Below are 27502 nucleotides of genomic sequence, written 5' to 3'. Positions count from 1 at the left end.
GTTCTTGACTTTCTTTTAAATAATCAGCCAGTGCATGTTTTTCTTCTTCAACTGTTTGCTTCACTTGTAATAATCCTCTGCCACCTGATTTTCGGGGCAGGTAGAGTCTATCAGTATCACTACGTGGATGTAAACTGTAGTGCATTGTCATTAGTTTCCTGGTTTTTCGGTCCAAAAGGTCCAAATCAGCTTGTGTCCAGTTAACTATACCAGCTGTGTATCTTATAACTGGTATTGCCCAGGTATTTATGGCCTTGATTGTATTTCCACCATTCAATTTAGATTTCAAAATTTTCCTAACTCTGTTGGTGTACTCTTGCCTGACAATAGTTTTTACTTCTCCATGCTTGATGTTATCCAACTGCAGAATGCCTAAGTATTTGTAGGCTTCATTTTCTTTGCATTTAATTAATTGGCCATTGGGCATTTCAATTCCCTCACATGCAGTGATTTTGCCCCTTTTTATGGATACAGTGGCGCATTTTTCCATGCCAAACTGCATTGAAATATCGGTGCTGAATACTCGGACTGTGTTTGTCAATGATTGGATTTCTATTTCTGACTTTCCATAGAGTTTCAAATCATCCATATATAGTAAATGCGAAATTTTTTCAGTTTCTTTGGCTCTTTGGTAGCCTAATTTCATTTTTTTTTTAAGATTACCAATAGTGGGATCATTGCGATGATGAAGAGAAGAGGTGAAAGTGAATCACCCTGGAAAATTCCTCGCTTGATATTAACCATTCCGTAGATCTCATTCCCTACTGCCAACTCAGTTCTCTATTGTTTCATTGCCTTTTCAGTAAAGGATGTAATATTATTGCTAATGCCAGTTGTTTCTAAGCATTTTATGATCCAACTATGTGGCCGTGAGTCAAATGCCTTTTTGTAATCAATCCAGACCATATTCAAGTTCGTTTTTCTGTTCTTACAATTTTCTAATATCATTTTATCAATTAGGAGCTGATCTTTTGTGCCCCTGCTCCTTCTTTTGTTGCCTTTTTGCTCTACTGGCAAGATGTTGTTTGTTTCCAAATAATCCATCATGTTATCTGCAATAATGCCTGTGAGTAATTTGAAGTTGTTGGCAAGCATGTTATTGGTCTGTAGTTTTCAGGTGTTGTTCCTTTAGTTGCATCTTTCTGAATCAAGTATGTTTTTCCAGTTGTCAACCATTCATCAATTTGGCCCTTTTGTAAAATTTCATTCAGTTGCCTGGCCAATATTGCATGTAAACTGGTCAGATATTTGAGCCAGAAACCATGTAATTGGTCCTTTCCAGGTGATGTCCAATTCTTTACCTTTTTAACTCGATTTTTGACCATCTCAGTTGTTATTTCTAATACTTGCATTTGTTTGTTGCCAATGCTTTTCTCAAAGTCATGTATCCACTTTGCTTCCTTGATTATTATTATTATTATTATTATGCAATTGTATCACAGCGGCCAGTTGTTTCACCGGATTTGGCATTGGTTACTAGTCGGGCCCCACCCAGGGACCTAGGACGTCGTAACGTATTTTCGTAATATGCGTGCAGATCCAAGCAGTGCGGCTTTTTGCATTTGACTGATGGTGATTTTGTCAATTTTTAACTGTTTTAAATGTAATTCCAGTGCTTTTGGAATAGCACCCAGTGTGCCAATTACCACTGGAATTACCACTGCTGGTTTGTGCCATAGTCGTTGAATTTCGATTTTTAAGTCCTGGTATCTTGCTATTTTTTCATGTTCCTTCTCGGCGACCCTGCTATCACCTGGTATTGCGATGTCTATGATTGTGACCTTATTTTTCTCAACCAGTGTGATGTCTGGTGTATTATGCGCCAGTATTTTGTCAGTTTGTATACGGAAATCCCACAAGATCTTGACCATCTGATTTTCGGTGACTTTTTCAGGCTGATGTTCCCACCAGTTTGTTGCTGTTTTAATACTATAATTTTTGCACAAATTCCAATGGATCATTTGTGCTACTGAATTGTGCCGCAATTTATAATCAGTCTGCGCGATATTTTTACAGCAGCTGAGTATGTGATCAACAGTTTCATTATTATTATTATTGTTATTGTTATTGTTGTTATTATTATTATTATTATTATTATTATTATTATTATTATTATTTAGAAAGGTCAGATGTAGGATACATTTTAGGTTTTAGATGCCCCCAGGGCAAATAAAGAATACAACACTATAAAAAGCATATGTAAAACAAAAGAATTGAAGGAACAGAGGATTTGGGATAAAGACAGCTGAGTAGGCTCCTTAAAAGGTCAGTCTGGCACAGGGTTCTCTGATTAATTAATGCATGCTCCTAATTGAGAACCAATATGTCCCATCTGTCCTTCCCCTCCCCAAATCTCCTTTACAAGAGAAAGCCAGGCTGCCACAATTCTCACTAACATTCAGACAACAGCATCCAATGAAGCTCATTCAGCCACTAAAAACTCCCATGTTCCCAGCCCTTCTCCTCCTCCTCCCTAACAGTCTAATCAGAATTGGACACAAAGCACTGAACGCCTTTTCAGACTAGTGCACTGGCCCTCGCTTCATGGGACAATACAGCCTCCACTCCCTAAAGCAACAACTCCCCCCCCCCCTAGTTATTTTGTTACTTTCTGCTCCTTGATCCCATATCAGTCTTTCTGGGGCACCCGAGCCAGAGGCCTAATTCCATCTGTAATCTGGGCTAAAGCTCCATGGGGGTGGGGTGGGGGGGATAAAGACCACACAATAGGTGAAATAGAGTCCCAGGAGATGTTCAAACAAGTAAACACCGTTGTGTCAGAGGAGCAAAATTGCTGAGAAAGCAGATTAGTACCAGCAGCACTGGTATCCCCCAGATCAGAAGGTGAGCCCTACCCGTTCACTAGAGCCAACACGCTTCTGTGATCACAGTACCGACAGCATGCTGGGACCAGTCCATCTCCCCCAGTCGCTCTCCAAAGAGCAGATTACAGAGAATAACAATTTCTTTGTGGCTGTGTAATTCCCTCCGTGACCGTGACTGTGGGCCACTCCATTAACCTCAATGCCAGGGCCTTAGCAACCATTTAGCAAGACCAGTCGGCCCTAGCAATGCTCCCCCCAAAGCAAACCTCTCGGGCAAGCTTTAACATCAAGTATAGGAATTAATCCTCATCTCTCTCCCCCATTCTGAAACCTGAATCCAGGGGTGCTGTGTTATTACTTTGTATTTCTCAAGGCAGGAATCGCTGGACAAGCTGTTAAAATATTAACTCTTGGAGGGAAGAAGTATAGACAGTTTGCTTTACAAACCTATGTCAAGAAGTAAAGGCATCTATAATTAAAAAAGGAAGTAAGAAGTAGAATTCTCATCATCTTAGAAAAAAGAGGCTCTGAAGAAGAAAAAATTACAATTGGGTTAGAAACTGGAAAACTGAGGCAGAATAGAAATCCTAGGCACCAGGCCCAGTAATTGTGACCAGGTAAACAGGCTCACAGAGCCATCTATCTTAGTGCAGCTTGGATTCCTTCCTCTGCCTAGTGCTAGAAATGCTGAGCCTTGGCTTCCTTTATTCCCTTAAAATGGGGAACAATTAATAGGGGTGCTTCTTTATCTATAGGGCAAAAGCATCTTGATGAACTGAAAACATATTTCTATCTGCTTAAATAAACCAAGTGGATCGATCAGATGGGAAATGTGGCAGTAAAAGTTATCAGACATATTCTCCACATTCCAGTTCCAAAATCTGGGGAGAAAAATCACTTTTTAAAAAAGTCTAAAATGCTATGTACATGATTGCTCATAAAGCAGACAGATGCCTCTTTGTCTAGTATGAGGAACATGTGACCCTCTATATGTTGGATTCCCTAAGCCCATTAGCCTTAGCCAATTGCACCTATAGTTAGGGATGATGAGAACTACAGTTCAACTCAGGAGGGCAACAGGCCTCCTTTTGCATATTTTAATGCTACTCTATCATTTCAGTTGGCACTTTTCGTCAGTTAAGGAACATTACTCTTTACTCTTTTCAGTATTCAACAGAATGGACAAAAAGAAAAAAAAGAAAATGGGCAATAGAATAAAATAGGATATTTTTTAGTTTATGTCACCAAGAGATTTAAAAGCAAGAATTGGTATGATAGAAGATCCACACATGCAGAAATGGGGGCTTTCATGTAAATTGTTCTATATAGGATACTGATTTTAAATTCTTGTTTGCCTGGTTTATTCCAATTTGAGAGAAATAGCTAAACACTTTCAACTTTTAGGATTAATATCACTATCATCACAATTTTTGATATTACACTAATCAACATTAGAAGGCAAGACACAGAGGATTCATAATAGTGCTAAATAAATAACTGCCCTTTCTCATTTACCAAATTTTGTTAACAGTTTTTCTTACAAAGAAAAAGAAGGGGGGGGGAGGAAGACAGCGTTTTTAAAACCCTATGACTGACAGTTTCAGAAAGCTGCTTTATTCCCAGACAAGACAGGCAGATGCTGACTGAGGTTCATCTAGCATGATAGAGGCCTTGCCACTGGGGTAGGGAAGGCATTTCAGTTTGGAAGCATAACATTGGTATAATCTACATTTCCATTTATAAGATCCCATTACTGTGAGGTCTATACTGTAACTATGTCCACAGGAGCTTGCTTTCTCCTGGCAAGAGATATTCAGCATTTACAAGTGCTTATTTTCTCTTGTGTCCCAGACTTGGCTTCCTCATCACACATCTCACCTATATTCCAGGCAGCAAAAGAATAAAATTCGAAGATGCTGGCAGATGGAAACAGTTTAACTTATTTTCCTAAGAGTTAACACCGAGATCTCTCATTTATGTATAAAATTATTTTAGAAAAGTTAGCTATAGTATTTGCAAATGCAATAATCTTTCCAGGAACAGGATTATTGTATCATAAAGTGTTATTAAGATGGAGTCTATTTCTTCAAATATTTGTAAAATGTACTAGGGCAGAAATAAAATAAGCAGACCAAAATCATAGTTATATGCAATAGAGCCACAGAAAAAAAAATAAAACCAGAATGTGCTTGTATGATTACAAGGTAGGATTCAGCCGCAAGAGATTTCTTTGCAAAATTTAAGTCAGCAAAAAAGTGGAAATTAAAGAGCAACAGAACTGGAGAAATTATTGCTCTGCATATTGTGGGGTGAATGAAAGAGAGAAAAGCAGCTTGCCATTTCTTCCATCTAACAATTCTTCAAAGTATTATTTTTGGACACTTGTTCATTTGTCTTTTGAGCTATTATGGTAAATAAACCTTGGGAATAAGATCCAGTTGACAAATTGATTTAACCACTCAAATAAGTACTTATAAAGTGCTCATGTGGGTCAGCTGGCACAAACAATCAACCCCTTCAGTTCTATAGATCACAGAGAGGTAAATCATAATCCCACTTCATCCTATATTAGTTGAACATCATCTGACTAGTCTATGGAAGAGAAGGTTCTTAAATTATCTTAAATCTACACTTAAAAGTATTTTTTCTGTTCATAAATACTACAAAAATACCTGAATTCCTACCAATAATGTCTCTTTTCAGTTGATAAGAAGCTCTTGTATCTTTCACTACCACCCAAGTTCTTTTCAAGTAGCATAGTTATCATCTTAACAAAGTCAAAAGGTTGCCTGCTCAATAGCTGGAGTGCTGAATACACAGTCATCTGGAGGAGGAATCAGTTTGTTCTAATTTGCCACAATAGTATTCTTCTTGAAATGGTGCTTAAACAGCAAATTTCACTAACTGAAAAAAATTGCATACTGTTCACAACCAGAACAGAATCAAATGAGTTGGTAAAAGCTTTGTTACTGGATTTCTTATCTTTGTTGTTGAATATATGTACTTCATTGTGTAAAGGTGAGCTCTAGTCATTTTCTGAGACATTAATAGTGTGTCTTATAGAATTTGACAATCATTCAGGCAGACATGTATTTTCACAGACAAAAATCTATTTTAATACAATTACTTTTAAATTCCACATCTCTAGCTAGCCCACAGTGGTTGGTTAAGTAACATTGCAAGGGTTTATTTGTGAAATGTCTATACACTTTGTAGAATTTTTATTTATTCTTGATGAGCAAGTGAATATTACAATTTTGCAAATATGAAAGAATATTCTTTTCTCCTTTCTAAGCTTCTGGAGGATCACCTGCATTTTCTCCATTTCCATTCTTTTGATTGGAAAACAAATATGCTTCTTTGAACATATAAAAGTGCTGGGTTTTTTTGTCCTGTTCTTTATTTTCATTATCAGGATGTACTAATAACCCAATGATACGGTTTTGATTTAAATTCACTATTTATGTGTGAATACCTAAGAATAGTAATTTTGATATAAATAAGTCAACATTAGCAATGCATGTCTTTTACAACATTTCAAAAATTAAAAATAAGTTTTGAAACAAAACCCTGTCTTATATGAAGACAGTATCACTTTTCCTACAATTATTTTTCATTCACGTTTCCAAAAGGATAAAGCACTAGAATAAGAATTCCACCAAGCTAATTCTGTGTGGTCATACCCAAAATGCACATCTTAAATATTTTCAATCATGTAATCATATAGTTTATTAATATGCAATAATATAAATAATTTATAAATATTTTAGTATAGACTAATTTTTGTAATTCTAATTGAACATTTAGTTTTAAGTAATGATTCCTGCTCCTTTATTGAAAGAAGAAGAATTGGAAGGATAGTTAAAGAGAGCAGGAATCATTTAGTTAAAGAACATAAAATATAGAAAATACTATTTTCTCCATCAAATACAACAGTGAACAGGAGTCAGGATCTATCACGTTCCAGGAGCATGTGTCTGTGTGTGTATATAAATAAATAAAACACTTTATATAGGGCCATGTTGTGCCACTTTTTAAAACCAGGTATCTCTCCTGGCACGTGTCATTTTTATTTGCTTTTATTTGCAATGCCTATTTCTAATAAACTTCATGAAAAACAATAAATCAGAAGAAAAAGCAATCTCTTACTTTGATGAACTCCTAGCTAAAAGTTTATTAATAAATTAACAAGTACTCCAAGACTGTTTATAAAAGGATAAGCATGAAAAACAATCTTGGGCACAACAATAACTATTGTAGTTTTCTACAGCAATGTCTTCTCTGAAAAAAGTTAACTCTAGACAGCACCTAATTTATAATGCTTCCTTTTGCCAGCTGGAGGCATACATGTCTTTAGTTTGGCTAGGATTGTAATGATAGCTGCACCGATGGAGATAGAGAAAGCTTTTGCCCTCTTTTCTTCTGGTGACTCTGAATTAGCCCACACACACTTTAAAGGATCCAATAAAGAGATACAATTTCTTTACCTTTCCTGGCTCTAAGACCCTGGACATTTTTGTTGTCCTGGTTGTCGTAAGGTTAAGTTCAGAGGATAAACTGACAAGCTAGCGATGGGAAAAAGGCAGTTTCCTCACATAAAGCCAAAATGATGCAAAAGAGACCCCTCTGGGGCTTTTATTTGGGAAAACAAACAGAAATGGCACTAAGTCCTTCTGCTTTACAGGCCAATTTAACTATCAAACCAATTCTCCCCCTCCCAGAAGCAAAGGGGGAAGAGAGACACAGCAATATGACAATGGCAAGAAACATTCAGGAGAGAAAGGACAAAGCAAACTGTCTGTCTCCTTGCCTTTCTTACCCAAGGTCCTTTTTTTAAGCACACGTGTGTTCTTGTAAAAACTATTAGATTGCAATTTGTATAACATGGTGACCCCCAAATTCAGACGTTTAACCCTTTTTCTCTGCAAAGAATGTGAAGAATGTCTTGAAGGTGGGGGAATTCTCTCAAATGGGGAGAGAATTGGTAGGGAGTTGTGTGAGAATAAGCCACTGTATAGCTTCTTTTTGAACAGTCTGAGTCTTTGGAGGTCTCAGAGAAAGAGAGAAAGAAAAATGAAGAAAAAGAAAGAAAGAAGGAAAGAAAGAAAAGAAAGAAAGAAAGAAAGACAGACAGCCAGACCCAGGAGCAAAGTATTATGTTCCTGGTACCATATTTAGATGCTTATTTATTCCCTTATTATCTAAAGAAACAGCTACAATGCTTTATCAACATGAATCTGCTCAGAACCAAAGAGCCTCTCCTCATATATAGTGGAAGATAATTTATTTAGGGTGTCATAGAAATGCTCTGTAAGCAAGGGAATGGAAGCCAAAAAAAGAATGGAGAGGGTCAAAAGTCATTAATTCAAGAAAAACTCAAGGGCATTCTAGTTCTTTATGTGTAGAAAAAGAATTCTCCATGCTACAAAGAGCAGCTAAATAAAAGAAAGTTCAAGTCTCCCTAGGACACATTAAAGCTGTGGTGGTAGTACATGTTTACTTGAAAACTTGTTTCACAGGAATCAATGAAATTCCATTTAAGGATTGGGAGTGAGGTACAAATGTTTCTCTTTTGTTCAGGGTATATGTGTGAATGAAAAAGACACACTAGCAACAGCCAAGTTAGGAATTTTCCTAAGTTTTGATGCACCGAGCTCAAATTTTTTGCCATCACTGGGTATAGGGTAACAATTACTGAATCAAAATAAATCAAATGAATCAACTTACAAAATGCTAGGAACCATGACTCCCATGGGAATGAAATTTGAGGAAGTTATGGCTGCTTCAGCATTATTCCACCTTCCAACTACACTTCCCGGAAACCCATAGGATATGTGGCACAAGGGAAGGTGGGAGGGGCATATTCCCTTCCCACTTCCCTCTAGCCCCTTCACTCAACTGATTGGTGGAAAGGTTCATTAGGGAAGCAGTGATTGGCTGCTTTGGAACCAAGGCTGAAATTTGAAATCCTTTAACAGAAGTGGGCAGCAAGCGAACCATGAGATAATGACTCACATGCCTCTTGGTGGGATAAGGCTGGCTGGAACATGCTGCCAGTCGATGGGTCCTTTTCCACCCTGGAGGGAGGCCGATCTTAGGGATATGCTGTGATAGGTATGCAATTTTCCTCACAATCTGTGGCTCCCTTTATTTCCCTTCTTTCCAAGAAAATGGTAGGAAGTTGCAAAGGTCAACTGAAGAACAGGAGTGATTTCCCATGCTCCCTGCCAGCTTCCTACAAGCAAAGTCAATAGGGAAGCTGGCAGGAAGTTCAAGTTGCTCCTACTCTCACTGTTGTGCTCAATCAACTAGCTACAAAATCTGATGGGTGGGCTGCAATGGGATACTTTGAAACAGCGGCTGAAATCTGCTCCCGGTGCACCTGATTTTAGATATTTGAAGTAGTGATAAATATAGGGTTTACTTATTTCAATAAGTATATATTGTTATAATCAACATTGATTATAAAGATCACATATCTGTATGTTGAAATGTATTGATAGAGTCAAAAATTTCAATGGGGTGTATTTATTTTTTCACAAAATTGTACACAAAAGGTAATTTGGTTGTCTTAACCAATATCGAGATGTAAATTCCAAATATGTGCGGAGCTTATCCATTTCTCCACAGAGGAGATGCAAAAGATCAACTCAGGTTTCAGTTTTATGTATGACATGTTGAACTTTCCTATTAAAACATTTGGAAAATGTTTAGATATAGCTCTGTATGGGTTGGTGTAGAAGTCAGTCAGGACTCCTAGCAACTGCTAACCCATGCAATCTTTTTGACAGCGTTTTTGGAAGTGGTTTTCTTCTGCCTTCCTCCTCGAGTTGGAATAAAGTAAGTGGCTCAAAATTATCCAGTTACCTAAAGCACTAAAACCCATGGTCTCTGCTTTCTGGCCTAGTGCTCTTAATCTCAATCTCATTGTATGAATTTCTAATTCATACAAGGTGGCGCAGTGGTTAGAGTGCTGTACTGCAGCCACTTCAGCTGACTGTTATCTGCAGTTCAGCTGTTCTAATCTCACAGGCTCAAGGTTGACTCAGCCTTCCATCCTTCCAAGGTGGGTGAAATGAGGACCCGGATTGTTGTTGGGGGCAATATGCTGACTTTGTAAACCGCTTAGAGAGGGCTGAAAGCCCTATGGAGCGGTATATAAGTCTAACTGCTATTGCTATTGCTATAATGCTAACATCCATGTAGATGCATCTGTAAGCAAGTATGCACAAATTCATATGCATATGTAGGTAATACTCAACTTGAAATTGTTATGGTACTTGACCATTAAAGTCCTAATTGTGACAGTTGTAAAATGAGTCACCCACGAAACCCAATTCTATTTTAAAACCGCCATGTGTGTGGTAGTTGTTAAGCAAATCCAAGGCTATCAAGCAAATGTTGGGGTCAATAGCAAACCCATTATTGTTTGCTGAAAACTGGAAATACACACTGGTTTTCAGCAAATACATTGTAAATTGTGGCCATGTGAACATGGGATATTGCAAATGCCTGGAAATAAAGGCTGGTTGCCAAAGCCCAAAATGTGGTCATGTCACACTTTGGGTAGGGAAATGGCTATGAGAACTTTGCAAGTACTTTTTTTTGGGGGGGGGGAGTTCAGTGATAACTTCAAACCGTTGCTGTCAGTGTAAGTCAAGTCTGCTTCCTCACATACAAATACATAAGCATTTAAACTAAATGTAGCATACTAGCTACCTCAATACATTCTTATCTGAAGGTGGGAAGAAAAAACACCAAAAAGATGAAAAAGAACAAGTCCAAGAGCCTGAAAGGTAAAGATTTGTGTCTTTCTCTTCATATAGGCTTTCCTTCATTCCCTTGTTTCTTCTTCTTCCATTGTAAAAAAGAAAAAAAAATGAAATCTTTATCCTGCTGCCCATTACTATTACCTGGGGTAGTGGGTGAGGTAGAATCTTTCCAAGCAAGCCAAAAGCATCCATATATGCTCAGTCACAAAGATTCAAAAGGTAGAATAGGTAGCAGGCCAACTTACTTTGCACAGCTAACAAGAGAAATTAATTACAGGAAGAGGTTAAAGAGGGACAGATAAAAGGGATACAACATTTCAACATCTGCAACATGTTGCTAGAAGGACCATTGACTTACCTGAAGGGTCGTTTTCAGGGCGCTGCGAAGGAGAGTCCAAGCAAGGGTTAAATACAGCCAAACTGCCCAGAGCTGAATTGAAACTTTAAGCCACGCCTCTGGTGCTGATTATCCTCAGATTTTTCAATGAAGACGTGGAACTGTTGCGCGCTGAGAAGTCCAACATTGGATCAACAAGAAACACAACCGGAACAAGACCAACTGGAACATCCAAGGAAACAAACGCAATAACAGCAGAGCCAGACCCCAGGGTGGGGTGGACTCTCCTTCACAGCGCCCTGAAAACGACCCTTCAGGTAAGTCAATGGTCCTTTTCCAGGGCGCTGCTCAGGAGAGTCCAAGCAAGGGACATACCCAAGCTCAATGTCACTAGGGCGGGAAGCAGAAGCAGATAGGGTCTCTCCGCTGGAATGAATACCCTGCAGAACACACCTCCCAAAGGCCCCTTCCGCTGAAGCAAACTTGTCCAACTTATAATTCCGCACAAACAGAGATAAGGAAGTCCATGTGGCCGCTCTGCAAATCTCCTCAATGGGAGCCTGCGTCACCCAGGCCGTGGTGGTAGCAGCACTTCTGGTCGAATGTGCCGTGATGCGACTGGGTACTGGTCGAGACTGCAGAACATGGGCAAGAGCTATGCAGGCCCTAAGCCAACCGCCAATCGTAGACGAGGAGACCTTCTTGCCCTGAGAAGACGGCTGGAAGGATACAAACAACGACTCAGAGCGTCGAAAACTAGCTGTACGCTTGATGTATCTGCGTAGCGTCCTGCGAACATCCAGCTTGTGCCAGCGCTCCTCGCGAGGATGTCTCGGATGCGGACAGAAGTCAGAGAGGATGACTTCCTGGGCCCGGTGGAACCAGGAATTTATTTTAGGCACGAAAAAAGGGTCCAGCCGAAGGATCACCCTGTCTTGGTAAAACAAGCACAAATCCTCACGGACAGACAAGGCAGCCAGCCAGACAAGGTAGCCGAGGTGATGGCAATGAGAAAAACGGTCTTAAAGGTCAGATGTTTCAAGCTGGCCGAATGGAAGGGCTCGAACGACGGTTCGACCAGAGCCCGCAAAACCACATTAAGGTCCCAAGTCGGGTATCTGTGAACCATCGGGGGACTCAGGTTAGTCGCCCCCCTGAGAAAACTGTGAATGGTGGGGTGACGGCCAAGAGAAAGGTGACCTTCAGGGGCCAGGATGGTGGAGAGCGCGGCAACCTGATGACAAAGAGCGTTAGGCGCCAAACCCTTATCAAGGCCGTCTGCAGAAACTCCAGAATGACAGGAATCGAAGCTGAAGAAGCTGAATCACCTCTGGAAGAACACCAGATAACAAAGGCCCCCCAGGTGGCGTCGTAAATCCGAATCGTGGAAGGACGACGTGATGCCTGAATGGTGCTGATCACCATGGTGGAAAGGTTGTCCATGCTTAAGAGATCCCTCTCAAGTGCCAAACGGCTAGTTGTAGCCACTGAGGCTCTGGATGAAGAAGGGCCCCTTGGCAGAGAGAGATCTCATGTGGAGGAATCCGCCACAGGTCTCGGACGGACAGACTCACCAGACTGGCAAACCAGGTCCTCCTGGGCCAAAAGGGGGCTACCAGAAGGATTTCCGCTGCCTCCGCCAGGATTTTCCTGATGACTCTGGGAAGAAGAGGCAATGGGGGAAAGGCGTAGAGCAGTTCCTTTGGCCAAGGGCAGTGAAGAGCATTTACCCCCTCGGCCCTCGAGTCGTGGAACCTGGTGAAGAACCTGGGAAGATGAGAGTTGGCAGCTGTTGCGAACAGGTCCACCTGGGGGCAACAGAACCTCTGAACTATGCTGTGGAACAGCTGCGGGTGCAGGCACCACTCCGAGTGATCAACAGTTGCCCTGCTTAGCCAGTCCGCCTGGGTGTTCACCGTGCCGGAGATGTGCTCCGCCTGTATGGACAGCAGATGGAGCTCTGCCCACCGACCTACGTCGTCAGCTTCTGACATCAAGGACCTGGACCGCGTGCCCCCCTGGTGGTTGATATGCGCATTCCTCACGACGTTGTCTGTCAGCACCCGCACGTGATGACCCTGAATGCCCATCTGAAATCGAAGCAGGGCCAACCGGACCGCCCTCAGCTCCAACCAGTTGATGCTGTGCGATGCCTCGGTCGAGGACCACCTGCTCTGAGCTATCTGGTTGTGGAAGTAGGCCCCCAACCATACAGACTGGCATATGTCGTGATGGTGAGCCAAGTCGGCTCCTTGAACGGAGACCCCTTCTTCAGGGCAGGAGACAACCACCATCCGAGCGAGCGATGCACCTTCACGGAGACCGGAACGAGCCTCGGTGAGCTGCTCTTGTTGGCCCTTTGATAGGGCAGCAGGAGGCACTGGAGGGGACGAGAGTGAAGATGTGCCCACGGAACGATAGATAGGCACGATATCATCTTGCCCAGGAGCTGTGACAGCAGCACGATCTTGGCACGAGAAAACCGCTGTACCTGTATGGCCATCTCCCTGAGGCTCTCCACACTCTCTGGTGATAGGAAGACCTGGCAGGTGACGGTGTCGATGATGGCTCCTAGATGCTGAAGCCCAAGTTGATGGAAAGGCCATGACTCCGGAGAACCTGCATAGTGTACTGCAGATCCTCGACCGCCTGCTGGGGGGATGACGAGGGGATGACGACTGAATGAGCACATCGTCTACATAGCAGTGCAGCCTTACTGGTCGCGACCTGAGGAACGCTGCCACTGCTGCGAGGACCTTGGTGAACGTCCTGGGGGCCGATGACAGGTCGAACGGCATGGCCCAGTATTGGTAGTGTTGACCGGCGTAAGTGAACCTCAGGTATCTGCGGTGGGCTTTGCGGATGGGTACGTGGTGGTAGGCCTCTTTTAGGTCTATGGAGGTTAAGATGTCTCCCGGCCTGATGCAGCCCAGGATCGACTGGAGGGACTGCATCTTGAACCTCCGATAGGTGACATGATAATTTAGCCGTTTTAAATCTAGGATCCCCCTCCACCCTCCGGAGTTTTTGGGGACCAGAAACAGGATGGAATAGAACCCTGTCCCCTCCTGACCAGGAGGTACCGGCTCTATGGCCCTGATCTCCCTGAGATGTCGTATTTCCTGTTCCATGAGGGATCTTTTGACAGGGCACGAGGGAACGGGACACCTGATGAAATGACGGGGAGGAAGAGAGAGGAATTCTAGAGTGAGACCCAGTCAGATCGTTTGTAATACCCACTGGTCCGACGTGACCTGCTCCCACTGGGCGTGAAACAATTGGAGCCGCCCTCCTATGGGAGCTGATTCCCGACAGTCACTTATACTTTCTGAAAGGGCAGGAGCCAGATCCCCCCCAAAAAGGGTGTCTGAAGTAATACGGTTGGCGACCCCTGTGCCAAAAAGACTGACGGTCCTGAGACCTGTCCGCCTGCTGGTTGAATGGGCGATGCGACTGAGCAGAACTGGAAGAAGGTTCCAAGTTCTGAAAGGACTGCCTCCTGTAGGAGTAAAAGCCCTTCTTATCGGATTTCCTAGAAACTGACGGCATCACCTTCTTTTTGTCCTTATTTTCCACTAGGACTGGATCGAACACCTCCCCAAAGAGCTTGACCCCTTTGAAGGGGGCAGAAACTAACTTCCACTTGGAATGCATGTCCACATTCCAATGCCTCAGCCATAAGAGACGTGGTGACATTCGAAGCCAGGGCCCAAGAAGCGAACTTAGCCGCACTGAGGGTGGCATCAGCAGTATACTCGGTGGCAGCCATGATTTTATTAATCTCCTGCCTTAACTTGGTATCCTTAACTGGAACCCTCGCCATTAACCGCCTCAACCAGAGGAGAGCGGCCCTGGAAGGAAGCCGAGGCAGGTGTCTTAATTGCCCATGCAGCCACCTGGTACGTCTTATGACCGGCATTCTCAGATTTCTTATCCTCAGCCTTAAGACCCTCTAACAAATCAGGCGGAAGCACCGATGTTGAGGTGAGGGCCGCTACCGGACGATCGATAGGAGGCAGCTTAAGTAAATCCTCCAGGCTGGCATCCACAGTGTACAGCTTCTTATCATTGCTAGAGGGGGTAGCCATAGTAGCAGGCTGGACCCATTGTTTCTGAACCAAATTAAGAAACATCTTGGGAATAGGAATGATCTCCTGGACTGAGACCGGTTCCTCAAACAAATCCCCAGATAATTCATCCAGTTCAGCAGGAGGTTGAACAGGTGGAGTGGACCCCATACGGGTGGCCAGCTTGGCCTTGTCCAAAATGGTTTTGAAATTTGCAATGTTAAATAGTCCCGGTGAAGAGGGCTTTTGAGCCGCTGCACCTTCCTCCCCCGAGAATTCAGCCTCCTGAACAGGCAGAATGTCAGAGATAGTATGAAGCCAGTTTCAGTGCATTAAGGAAACTGAGAATGGAAATGTAAAAATTAGAGGGTTCCTTTTTTAAAAAAAGAAAAAAAGGCAGTCACAATTACTTTTTTTTTTTTAAAAAGAGCATTTATAGGAATGGGAAAGAGAACAAATGTTCTTTTAAATATACCATTTTTGTGAATATATTTAAATATGTGTAGTATTTCAATTCTGGAAAAGGAAAGGTGCTTTGGAGTGTGCATGGCCATAAACACAGTACTCATTCACTATTCCTTAAAGCCAAACACATCTTTTCCCAGGACCATGCTTCAGCTTGTAAGGGCAGTTGTGAAATCCAAGAAGAGATGCAGCTGCTTTCAGAAGTTGCCAACACATGCTCTTTCATCAACCACACATGCTTCCTTTAGCACTGCACACAGCCCTATGACACTGAGCTATGATATCAGAGTAAATATTAAGGGTACAAAAAAAAAAAGACTCCTTGATCAGATGAATATTTATCCTGGCTTAACATTCACTAGCAGCCAGTTTTACTGCTACAGATATTTAAAGAAGAAAGCACACATATTCAAGTGTTTGCATCTATTTAGCAGCACACAGATCCATACTTGTTTTGGTCAGTTTCAGCTTGTCCTTTTGAGTTTTTCAGTTTCTAAAGTTTCTGGAGAAACCACAAGGGATAGTTGTGATCATTAGGCAGATTCAACAGTGATTAGCAATATTAACAGTTCAGTGGTGGGTTCCTACCGGTTCGGCCGAACCAGTAGTAGTTTTGCAGTCTGGGTCACTGGAAGCGACCCAGATCTGCCACGCCCCTGAACTGGTTCTCTGGTCAGCGCCATCTTGTTTTTTGCTTCTGCGCATGCACAGAACATTTTTATTGCACTGTGCATGCATGCACAGCGCGCCCATGACCGAACCGGCAGTAGTGCCTGCCAGAACCTACCCCTGCTTTAATGGGTGTGAGTGCCTGTATGTAAACCTGGGCTATACAGGTAAAGTTGGGTTGGTATGCCAGCTGGGCCATTGCCCAACAGCATTTAACAAGTGATGTTCAAATCCCTGAGATTATTAGTATTAAGGGACTACAACATATATACTTTGAGCAATGAATTTGAGTTGACAATGAAATTCAGGACAACAAGGACAACCAGAAGCTTGTTCTGAGCCATTCTACCCCCAAATCATGTTGGTGGCTATATGCTTGATGTGGTTGATATAATCTGAATTTATTGCAATGTCTCATTTTTGCCAATAGTCAGAGCATTTTCTGGTCAGGCTGAGGACAGTAAGGGTGATGAAGCAATTGGGATGGTTTATTCCAGACACTCGATGGAGTCTGAGGATTTTCTGAAAGGACTTGGGGATTTTCTGGTAGGCTGCTCCATGTCACATTGGTCAATCTCTGAAAAAAGGAGAGGATAAGAGTATTGAACAAGATTGCTCCTGTGAAGCCTCTTCTCAGTTTCTGACTGTGAGATCCTTGGATTTGCAGAGCCCAAGTTCAAACTATCAAAGTAATATATTTCTTCACTCTTATTTAGTCTTCAGATTCTCACCCAGCTGCCCTGTTCAAAGTAACTCAGACACTCTTAGGAAAGGACAAACAGGGTACTTCTTCTGCAGACCAACTAAATATATTTGCAGGCTTCTCTGCTGGCAAAGTTACTTGTATTAATACAGTTCCCAATATCATTTGACTAGAATCGTGTAAGATAAGAGGGGCAGTATCCTGCATTGTTACATGGGATTCTTTTGAGTGGATAGAAAGAAAAAAAACTAACAAAGTGGATAGGAACTCTGCAGTATGAGCACTGCCACTTGGTGACCAGAGCCATGCTGTCGCTTTCCTTTTAGGCAATTGTGATGTAATTAATGCTTCTCTAAAGGATGACCCAATGCCACCTACCTTGAAAAAGATGGCATTAGCCGTTTTCTAAAGAGGCTTTCAACTGAATTAGACAACTTTTAACTCTTCCTTTTTAGAGGAAAATTTTTGAGAATATGTTGTCAAATCAACTTAAGCAGATTTTAGAGGTAGAATTGGGATAAGGTATCATTTGTTTGTTGATGGGCCCAAAATACTGTGGAAGTCTTGGGAGATATCAGTGGTTGTAAGGGGGTTGGGGGAAATAAGACTAAGCCCTAGCAGTATGACAATGATAGTTGTCAATCATCATCTGACTGACATCTGGGAAGAGTATTTCTGGTGGTTGCTCTAGCTGAGCTTCTACTCTCCTGACAGCAGGTGTCCTTCACTTGTGACTCATGGCTCTTGCTTAAATAGGAGATGAAAGTTGTAGCTAGGGGAGCCTTTGCTGTTATTGGAGCATGATAACCTATGCCCTTATTACCATGTAACTAAATTATTATCATGCACTCTTAATGGAGCTGTGTTTGAAGATGACACATGATGCAGCTGAAGAGTACCTCAGAGTCCATCTTATGCTATATAATTCTGCCCACCCTATATGAACATTCAGAAAAAGTGACCCAAGATCTTGCCCCTATAAGAGATACATATACTAGGATCCTGTTTTTCTCAGTGGTAATCCTTAGTCTAGAATACACTGTGCCTTGACACACACCAGGGCCTTATATTTCTGAATTTTTGTAAGGCTATGAAAACTATACATTTAAAACAGACTTTTATCTAGTCATTAACAATGATAATGTGCCATCAAGTTGATGCTGACTTTCAGCCACCACACAGATAAGATATTCTCCAGGACACTCTGTCTCCAGTTTAATCCTTTATATTTAATTTTTTCAATGTAAAAATATACAGAATGAACAAAAACAAAAATATAAAATAAGAACTAGAAAGAAAGAAATAAGAAAAAGTAGAACAGAGCTATGCCTTCTACCCTTCTATCGAGTATCATCTTAAATTTCCCCCAATCTCTTCTTCATCTGCAAATCCTGAGATTATCGATTCAATTTCTTCTTCTTTCAATAAAAAGTCCATATAAGATGTTCAGTCTTTCAGAAAAGTACCACTTTTTCTCTGACCAAACTTGTCAGTTTCATAATTTCTGCAAATTCAGTCAATTTTCCAATCCAATCTTCAATCTGAGCCTTTAACTGATCTGTTCAGTAATGCCATAGTAACAGAGTCCATCCTCCTTGCTGCTGGTCTTCCTTTTTTTTCTTCCATCTTTCCTAATATTACAGACTTCTACTAGGTTTTCTCATAACGTGTTAAAATATGATAATCCAAGACTGGTCTTTGTGCTTTGAATGAGTACTCTGTATTGATTTATTTTATGATCCATTGACTTGTTTTTTGATTGAATTGTTAACTTGGGGCACCTAAGTTTTATGAATTAATGGATTTTATGCAGATTTTGTGAGAAGGATATTAAGGATTTTATTGTTATTGATGGTATTTTGGAACACTACAATGTGTTTAACAAGGGAGTGGTATAAAAATGTGGAAAATACATACATCCGTACCTGGCATATATCAAGGAGAAACAAGTTAAGACATCGTTGAGGGTTACAGAAATAGAAGAAAAATAAACAAAAAATCTGATAGCATACTGGCAAATTGAACCAATTTGATGTAGTGATGTAGTGGCCTAGAAACTAGGAGACGCTGAGTTCTAGTCCTGCCTTAGGCATCAATGCTGGCTGGATGACTTTAAGCTAGTCACTCTCTCAGCCCAACCTGCCTCACAGGGTTCTTCTTGTGGAGAAAATAGAAGGAGGAAATGGAAAGTATGTTGCCACCTTGAATTAATTATAAAGTAATAAAGATGGGATTTTTACAAAAATCTAAAAAGCCACATCCTTTTTGAATAACGATGAAAAATGAGGAGGTACTATCACTCAGAAACAGAACTGCTCGAAAGAAATAATATTCAATGCTTTAAATCACACCACAAATAAAGTAGTGAATGTTGCATTATATTGAATGCTTGAAACTACTCATAACAATCGAGATGGAGATGGACATAGTTTTGTAACGTAAGATCAATGGTCCTCCCCAAAGAAGCATCTACAAATAAAAAAGTAATGTAGTAACAAATTTAAAAAGCGCAAAAGGATCATTTTTCTGTGTAAAGGCCCAGTTTTCACCAGCAACCATTCCTCATGTGAGAATGCTTGACCAACTATAGATTGTATCTAAATTATGCAATGTCCACTCCTCCCCATTTGAGAGGCCCAAGAGGGGCTGCCCAGTGGTATACTGCATTCCACTACAACAACTGAAAAGGGAGGGATCCATGAATTTGCACCCACTGTAAGAAGAATCTCATTGGTTAGACTCCCAGGCTTTAGCTTTGCCTGTCAGTCAGGCTTTTGCCTTATTGAAAGATCAAACTTCATCCTGCCTGTTCATTACCTTAATCCTATTTTCTACATAGCTTTATTATCTGTGGAAGCTTCCTTGGGAAAGGCAGAAAAGGTGACATAGCCACTCCCTATTTGCCTTATAAGAGTTGTTATTTTTATGTGCAGCAACCCAGAAAAAGTTCATGGGCAAGGAGACTGGATATATGAAGTAAACTGAACATCATCATCCCATACATCGTCTAAATGCAATATTTAGATTAAGCCTTCTTAAATGTAAAGAAACCATAATATTATTCTGTAGCACAGAATTATAATCAATTTTATAAGCATTCTGCTCTGCAAAAACGTTTTTCTGGGAATCGTTGCACTTGTGTCTCAGGGAGTGAGAAATCTTAAATCATGTCATGTATTTATTCCTTATATTTAAATGGCAAAAGAATTCACAATAAGCTACCAAATATGATAGCAATAACCAAATTTAGTCACTTCTTGATATATGTAGATTCAATAATGCCAATAAAATGGATTATTGGCTATTAAATTTATACTAATAATTGAACTGTTTGACAGAAAAGAAACAGAAGACAAGCCAACTGTTAGCAAAATAGCAGAATAGACAAAATAAGACCTTGCAGAGCCAATAACTAGGGAAATTAGACACAAAGCATAGAAAAGGTTAGTATATTATATTAGGATGGAAGGAAGGCTGTATTAATCTTGAGCCCTGTCAAGATCAAACTCCAGGCTGTGGGCAGAATTTGCTTGCAATACTGCATTTTAACCACTGCGCCACCAGGGCTCCTAGTTCTCCTATTTAGAAGAACTAAATGATTTCATTAGTTCCTATTCATGCCATTCTTACCTCCCTAAGTCCCAGACTCTCAAAGGTGAATTATGTCCACAGCATGCTGTTCCAGTCACAAATGAACTATTAAAGAAGAAAACAAGGAATATTAGATTTGTATCGCTATTAAATATCTATGCTATAAGTAAATGAATATGCCAAAGACTTGTGAATTGCAATACATAAGAGTTTCCATGCCTGACAATTTAACAAAGAAAGAATAGTACAAATCTCAAGAGGTCCGTGTCAAGTCATTTAAGTAGGACAACCATCTCCAATTTGTATAATCCTCCATGCTAGCTGAGTTTATTGGATTAAAGTCCAATATCACTGGAGGGCAGATGATTAGGGAGAACTGGAGTAAGGAATATGGGAAATTGTTATTTTAATATCAATTCTGATGCACAGAACACAAAATCATAACTGTGTCATAATGATTGTATGACATCCATTTCCTAAAAAAAGGGAAGCATCTGTCAGTAAACTATTTCAAGATGAATCATCCTAATATCTATAACATTGGTCCATTTGGGACATTCTCCCCCAAGAGGCAAGGGGGACTCCATGTCTCTTGGCCTTTTAGAAATATCTAAAGAATTGGCTCTTTCATGCCACTTGGGGCTAAAAGAGGAGCACACAGCTATAGGGTTGGTTAGGGCCCTGAAGGCCCTCCCCCCTTTTAATTTATATTTAATAATGAATTTTATCAATCCTTGCCTTTTTTTAAAATGTCTTATATTCAGTTTTTATGCTTTAACATTTTTGTTTGTATACCAGCCATAGTCCTTCACTGAGGAAGATGTGCGATAGAAGATAGGATAGATAGATAGATAGATAGATAGATAGATAGATAGATAGATAGATAGATAGATAGATAGATAGATAGATAGATAGATAGATAGATAGATAGAATGGGTAAGTAGGTAGATAGGTAGAACAAACAAAATTGGTACTGATAGGGTGAATTACATAGGAATACAGCTGGGTTGGAAAGATTAAATGCAAAGTTGCACTTTGTTTAAGCTCTCTAAATATAATCTATTAGTACAATTATATTTTTCCTTTTCCTATTAAGAAAACTTTAACAATTTTAAAGAGTATGTATGCATGTATTCACACACACACATACATATACATGCTGTATATAAAACTATAACATTTCTGACTTTTAAGAAATTACATTAACTACACTTGTATAATTATTGTTGTTACTCTTATAATCCTTATATACCATTTTTAAAAAATGTTTATAGTATTTATAACATTTAAAACAAAGATTTATTTTCAAGAGATGTTTGTGAATAAACAGGTCTTGACTGGGATTGCACAATTATTACTTTTTTTTCTTGTTTCTCAAAAGTTTTATTTTCTTTTAAAACAAACATCATTCCTCAATCAGTGAGACATCGAAGTACAATTTTTTTGTGTGTCAAAATAGTTCTAGTTTACCACCAAATTCTTGTCTAGCCTAATGTATACCCCTCCCTCCCTCCACCCTCCCCCCAACCCCCTCCTCCTTCCCCCCCCCCGACTTCCCAGAACCCGTACACGGTATGTATTTTTAACAAACACAGTCTAAAATCTATTGAGAAAAAAGAAATAAAGAAAGTAATGACATCTCTACCTTGATCTTAGCTTCTTCTTGCTGAGCTAACTTTAAACAATTTAAATCATTTCTGATCTTAAGCATAGGCTAATTGGAATTTCTTGGTCCCATATTTATTTTGTATATAGTCAATCCATTTTTTCCAGTCTCATTTATATCTCTCATTTGAGTGATCTTTAAGATATGCCGATATTTTAGCCATCTCGGCTAAGTTTGTAACTTTCAATGTCCATTCTTGAATTGTAGGCAAGTCTTCCTTCTTCCAGTATTGCGCCACCAACAGTCTTGCTGCCGTTATTAGGTGCAGAATCAAGTTAGTCTCTACCACTGTAAAGTCAATACTTATACCTAGTAAAAATAACTGAGGAGTAAACTTTATCCTTCTTTTAAAGATATTTTGCATAATCCACCATATTTTTATCCAAAATGCCTTAACCTTTTGGCAGGTCCACCATATATGAAAATATGTAGCATCGAGAGAGCCACATCTCCAACATTTAGGCTGTAAATTCAGATACATAGAAGCCAGCTTTTTAGGATCTAAATGCCATCTATAGAACATCTTATAAAAATTTTCTCTCAGGTTTTGAGCTTGTGTAAATTTCACATTTCTTACCCAGATTCTTTCCCATGTATCCAACATTATTGGTTCTTCAATGTTTTGAGCCCACTTTATCATACAATCTTTAACTAATTCTGTTTCCGAATCCATCTGTATTAATACATTATATATCCTTTTTATATGCATTAAGCTTTGATCTCTTGCACAATTATTACTGATAACATTAGTACAAGTTTCATGCAGAATATACTGAATTTTTTATTATATAAAAAGTATAAATTTTAATGTCAACAGGTCCACTATTATTGTTTATAAATGTCCAAAAAGAAGAAAAAGGTAAAAATACCCCTATTATTTTGGTACCCCTACCAAAATTTTTGATGCTTAGTAAGAAAGTTGTTAAGTGAGTTTTGCCTCATTTTACAACCTTTCTTACCACAGTTGTTAAGTAAATCACTGACATTGTGAAGTTAGTAACACTGTTGTTATCTAGCTTCCCCACTGACTCTGCTAGTTAGAAGGTTGCAAAAAGTGATCACATGACCCTAAGACATTGCAACCATCATAAATACATGCCAGTTGCCAACTTCCTAGGGCTGATAAAAAGTGATTGACCCAAAGTGATCTTACCTTGTGATTATGGCAGCATTAGAACTCAATGCATCCAGGTTTCTAGCCTAATGCCTTAATCCAACAGGCTCTCATTCATGAATTATGCCTAATTTCTTTGTAAAAAGAGGTTTCATTTGCAATTTGATTCCTAAAATTATCTGCGTCAATATTTTTCCAATACTTTTTTTTGGGGGGGGGGTTACTTATCCACCACATTATGATAGAATATTTCTTCTTAAGAATTTCTTATTTTCTTTTGTGAAGCTTCCAACATTTACTGCTGCATGATTTATCTATTTTGGCCATTATTGATAAGACTTTTATATCATCAGTAAAACATTTTATATCGGTTCTTTCTCAAAGCATAACTTGGATGGAATTTTATAGGTTTGTTCTTTAAATACTGATCTTTATATGTGCCCTTCTCTCTAGAATAAAAAGTATCTACATTATGTAGTACTATATGGATCAGAACTGACCCTCCATTTTACTGGGCTATGTAATGTAGTTAAAGAAGTTAAAACTTATATTCATAACTATCTATCTAAGAGGTAAAGTCAAAGAATTCCCATTCAAAATATTTGTTAGGTCTAGAAATTCTGATAAAATGTAATCAGTTCACACATTAAACCACCTATCCCTAAGTTGTTGTGCTTAGATGTACTGGATATACATATTCTTGAAAGGCAAGTATATTTCTAGAATTTATAAGTTCTCCATCACATTTTGAGGACATAAACATATTAACATTTTGGATTTTGCTTCATTATGATCTACATTGAGAATGCCAAGAACCTGAGCTGCTTTTTATGCATCAGCTAGCAGCATATTCTTTTCACCAAAATGTCTAAACACAAGATTTCATTCCACACCTCATGGGCTAAGATAAGTCTTCAGAACATCTGCAAGCTCTTAAATATAGGGCGGCACATCAATTGATCCCCCAAGTCAGCAAGCAGTCTTGTACTCAATGGAACTAAAAAAAATCCTGAATTTTGTCTCTTTTTGTCTCTTTAGCATAAGCCATTAATAAATGGTAAAGCCAATTACCGTGGTTAGAAACATAATAGCAGCTTGGAAATCATTGAAGTGGGCAATTCAGTTTTTAAGATTTCTGTCTTGCTTTTTCTCTTTCTCCCTTGCTCAAAACAGACACATAGGTCTTTCAGAAGAAGGTATGCAACATCCTTCCAGTGGCTGCACAGGTCTAAATTAGCATCAAGGTATGTCAATAGGACTGAAGAGAGGGGTGGAGACCATCAACACTAATCCCTGCTATTCTGCTTGTATAGCCTGTTGTGATCGGGATTAGAAATTTCTTGGTGGCTTGGCTTGCAAATTGCAAACTTCCCGCAAACTACACAGATTCTGAGCCACAAATTCTTCCCATTCTAGAAGAATATGAAAGTTCTCATAATTATAAAAATAATTTCTAATATTGAGGACAAATATAAGGTCCTATGTCGCATTTCACTTCCACAACTGTAACTTTTGTTGTTAGCACAAAGAATTAACTTTTGTTTTTTTGTCTGAATTGTAATTACAAGGAAGAAGATGTCATTTGCTCCTCTAACATTATATATTTTGTTTTGTTATGAAGAAATAGAATTGGTATTAAAAACTTTCCGAAGAAAAGTTCCAATAGAATTACATGCCCTGAATATATTTAGATCCACATATTCTTTTTTAGACGCTGCACCCTCCAGATAAATTCATCATGCAAAGAATGGCATATCTACAATCACTTCACCCATTCCTTCCTAAATATATTGATAATGAAGAAGTCAATATCAAGTCAGGTATTTTTTCCCGCTCATCTCTTGCAAACTGATTTTGGGAAAATATAGGTATCTCAAATATTTTAATCTCTGCTCAATCCTAAATTGGTTTAATTTAATCTTCCATATTAGAAATGCCCCTCAATGTTCCTCTATTATTTTTAAGGTGTTTAAGAAGGAACACCCTATTCCAAACAAATTCTTTCCAAGTACAATAATGATTTTCTACATTCGAAATATTCCTCAATCTCCATCTATTATTTTATTGGACAAATCTTCCACAACTAACAAGGAAATTTGTTTGGGCAAAAGTAATTTCTATCTCCTACAGAAAGTAGGCAGAAGATTCTGAGAGAACTTTTAACACTTACATTTTATTCAGCAACTCTTTCCGTTCCACAGTTTCCCTTTAGGGATGGGTAGGGGATATGCAGAGGAGAATTGTCTCTGTCCCCCTAAGAACAAACAACCAGCAAGAACTTTAATGTTGCATCTTCTTCATTTATCTCTCATTTTTCAAAGCTCCTCCCACAGCTTTGGGCATAGGGTGCTATATCTCTCTGTTGGTAGTAACCCTACCAGTTGCCTTGTTCCCCAAATTAGAATCCCTTTACTTCAGGTTCCAAAGAATCAGTAGATTCAGGCTGAGCTTGTGCAGCTATTGCAAAGGAACCTGTTGTAATAGATTGGAAACATGAGCATCGTTAGCTGACTTCTACAATCTTTCTATGTTTGGATAACCTTTTCAATTAAATTAGATATTTTCTTCTGCGTCTCTTGCACTAGGCATCCAAACTATAATTCCCTTCTCAATGTTTTCATCTCCCATCATGGAGACAGTATGTGGCAAAAGTTCATATGGGCAAGAAATTTTAGGAGCCCAAAAGGAAGGTTTTGAAATCAGATTACAGAAACTACAGATGAAAAATAACAAGTTTTATTGGTACCGTCAAGGGGAAACAATCAATAACCTTGTCAACTAGCTTTTGGGATGATCATGTAGAAGGAAAGCATCTGGTAGAAAGTCATATGTAGTTTCTAAAAGCACATAGTAGGGCTTCTTGACAATGCTAATTATGGTTCATTTGTAGAAAGCCATGGCAAGATCTAGTTATTCTATGCTCCTTGAAGTTCCTAGAGGAAACCTGAACAGAGAAGGGTGGGAAGGCATTAGACAACAAGTGTGGATGATAATCTGAGGCAGCCACACATGAGTGGAGGAATGAATTTAAGTATTATTACAGCCACAGGCAATAAAACAGTCCCAACTATTTTGCTTATATAGCAACAATGGTACTGTTCCAAAATTGGATCTATCCTGTTTTCCTACTGAATATGGATGATCATCAAAGGAAAAATTGAGTTTAAGGGCTGAAAAAATCTTCACTATTAAAAATCACATTATTCAACAGCAGTAGGTAACATGGAAACTAAACTAGCCATCTCAGAAGTAGAGGTGAGATCTCAATAGGAAAAGTATTCAGGCCTTCATGAGAGAGACTCTTATGTTTCATAAATTAGGAGCATAGATATGAAAGGTGAAATTAGAAAAAAATTGTGCCCGCTTCATATAAGATGTAGGCAAGCTTAATGCCCAGATGTTCTTAACAGCAACTCTGACCACACTACAGAGTTACATGGTGATATAATCCAAAACATCATGGTTAGCAGGTTATCTATTTGTACATTATTTTATTGTATAGCTTACATGAACATACACTTCCTTGTATGTAGGAAAAAGAAAATTACCCAGGAAGGATATGGAACCCAACGAAATAAGGTACTGCACTAAAAAAGCAACCACAATTCCCACAAGAAGGCGAAGTTGAAAACTGAAGACATAATTGACTGTACTCAGTGAGTACTCATTAATGCCTCCACTTCAGCATGGAGAGAAGTTATCAAATAGAGTTCAATAGAGCTGTGTCCTAGGCCTATACTGCTCAACATTTTTTATCAATGATTTGGACAAAAGTGTTGAGGGAATGCCTGCAGGTTACATAAAGCTAGAATGCGAACACTTTAGATCTGAAGCAGAGGTGGGTTCCTACCGGTATGGTATGCCAGAAGAGGTAGTAAAAATCTGGTGTACCAGATAGAACCAGTAGTAATGATGGCCTGGCCACACACTCGAACCTGTTCTCCATCAGAAGCTCTTTTTTAAAAAAGTTTTTTCCCCTGCTGGTTCAGGTAAGGGGGAAAAGGTTTTAAAAAGTAAAAGAGAGAGAGGGGAGGAAGGAGATAGAGGTGGAAGGAGGAAGGGAAAGGAGAAAGAGAGGGAAAGAAAAAGAAAGAAAGAAAGAAAGAAAGAAAGAAAGAAAGAAAGAAAGAAAGAAAGAAACTCACTTTTAAATCAGGAGATTCAGCAAAGGAGAAAAACAAATGCTGTAGCTTTAAATTGGAACTGAGCATGCCTAGCTGTGGAATTCTGGGAGTTGAAGTCCACAAGTCTTAAAGCTGCAAACTTTGGATTTTAAATTGAAAAGCTGCTCGG

The 27502-nt window shown here is 39.5% G+C and overlaps 1 protein-coding gene across 3 annotated transcripts in view; it reads right to left on the bottom strand.

Annotated features, from left to right (window-relative positions):
• The window catches only part of FBXW4 (F-box and WD repeat domain containing 4), a 95227-nt gene that overhangs the window by 10419 nt on the left and 57306 nt on the right, over nucleotides 1-27502 (bottom strand). For 2 of the 3 annotated variants that reach the window (XR_015698048.1, XM_014066761.2), the window contains exon 6: nucleotides 20469-20534. The exons of the other annotated variant lie outside the window; for it this stretch is intronic. Coding sequence is in view for 1 of the 2 variants with exons in the window: in XM_014066761.2 (XP_013922236.2) it covers nucleotides 20469-20534 (66 nt within the window). In the remaining variant the exon portion in view is untranslated. The remainder of the gene's footprint in view (nucleotides 1-20468; nucleotides 20535-27502) is intronic. 3 annotated transcript variants of the gene reach the window in all.

This window comes from Thamnophis sirtalis, unplaced genomic scaffold (genome assembly GCF_051295495.1).
Source record: "Thamnophis sirtalis isolate CommonGarterSnake01/CBP01778 unplaced genomic scaffold, rThaSir2_p1.2 scaffold_11, whole genome shotgun sequence".
NCBI lineage: Eukaryota > Metazoa > Chordata > Lepidosauria > Squamata > Natricidae > Thamnophis > Thamnophis sirtalis.
This window is presented reverse-complemented; position numbering and strand designations above follow the sequence as displayed.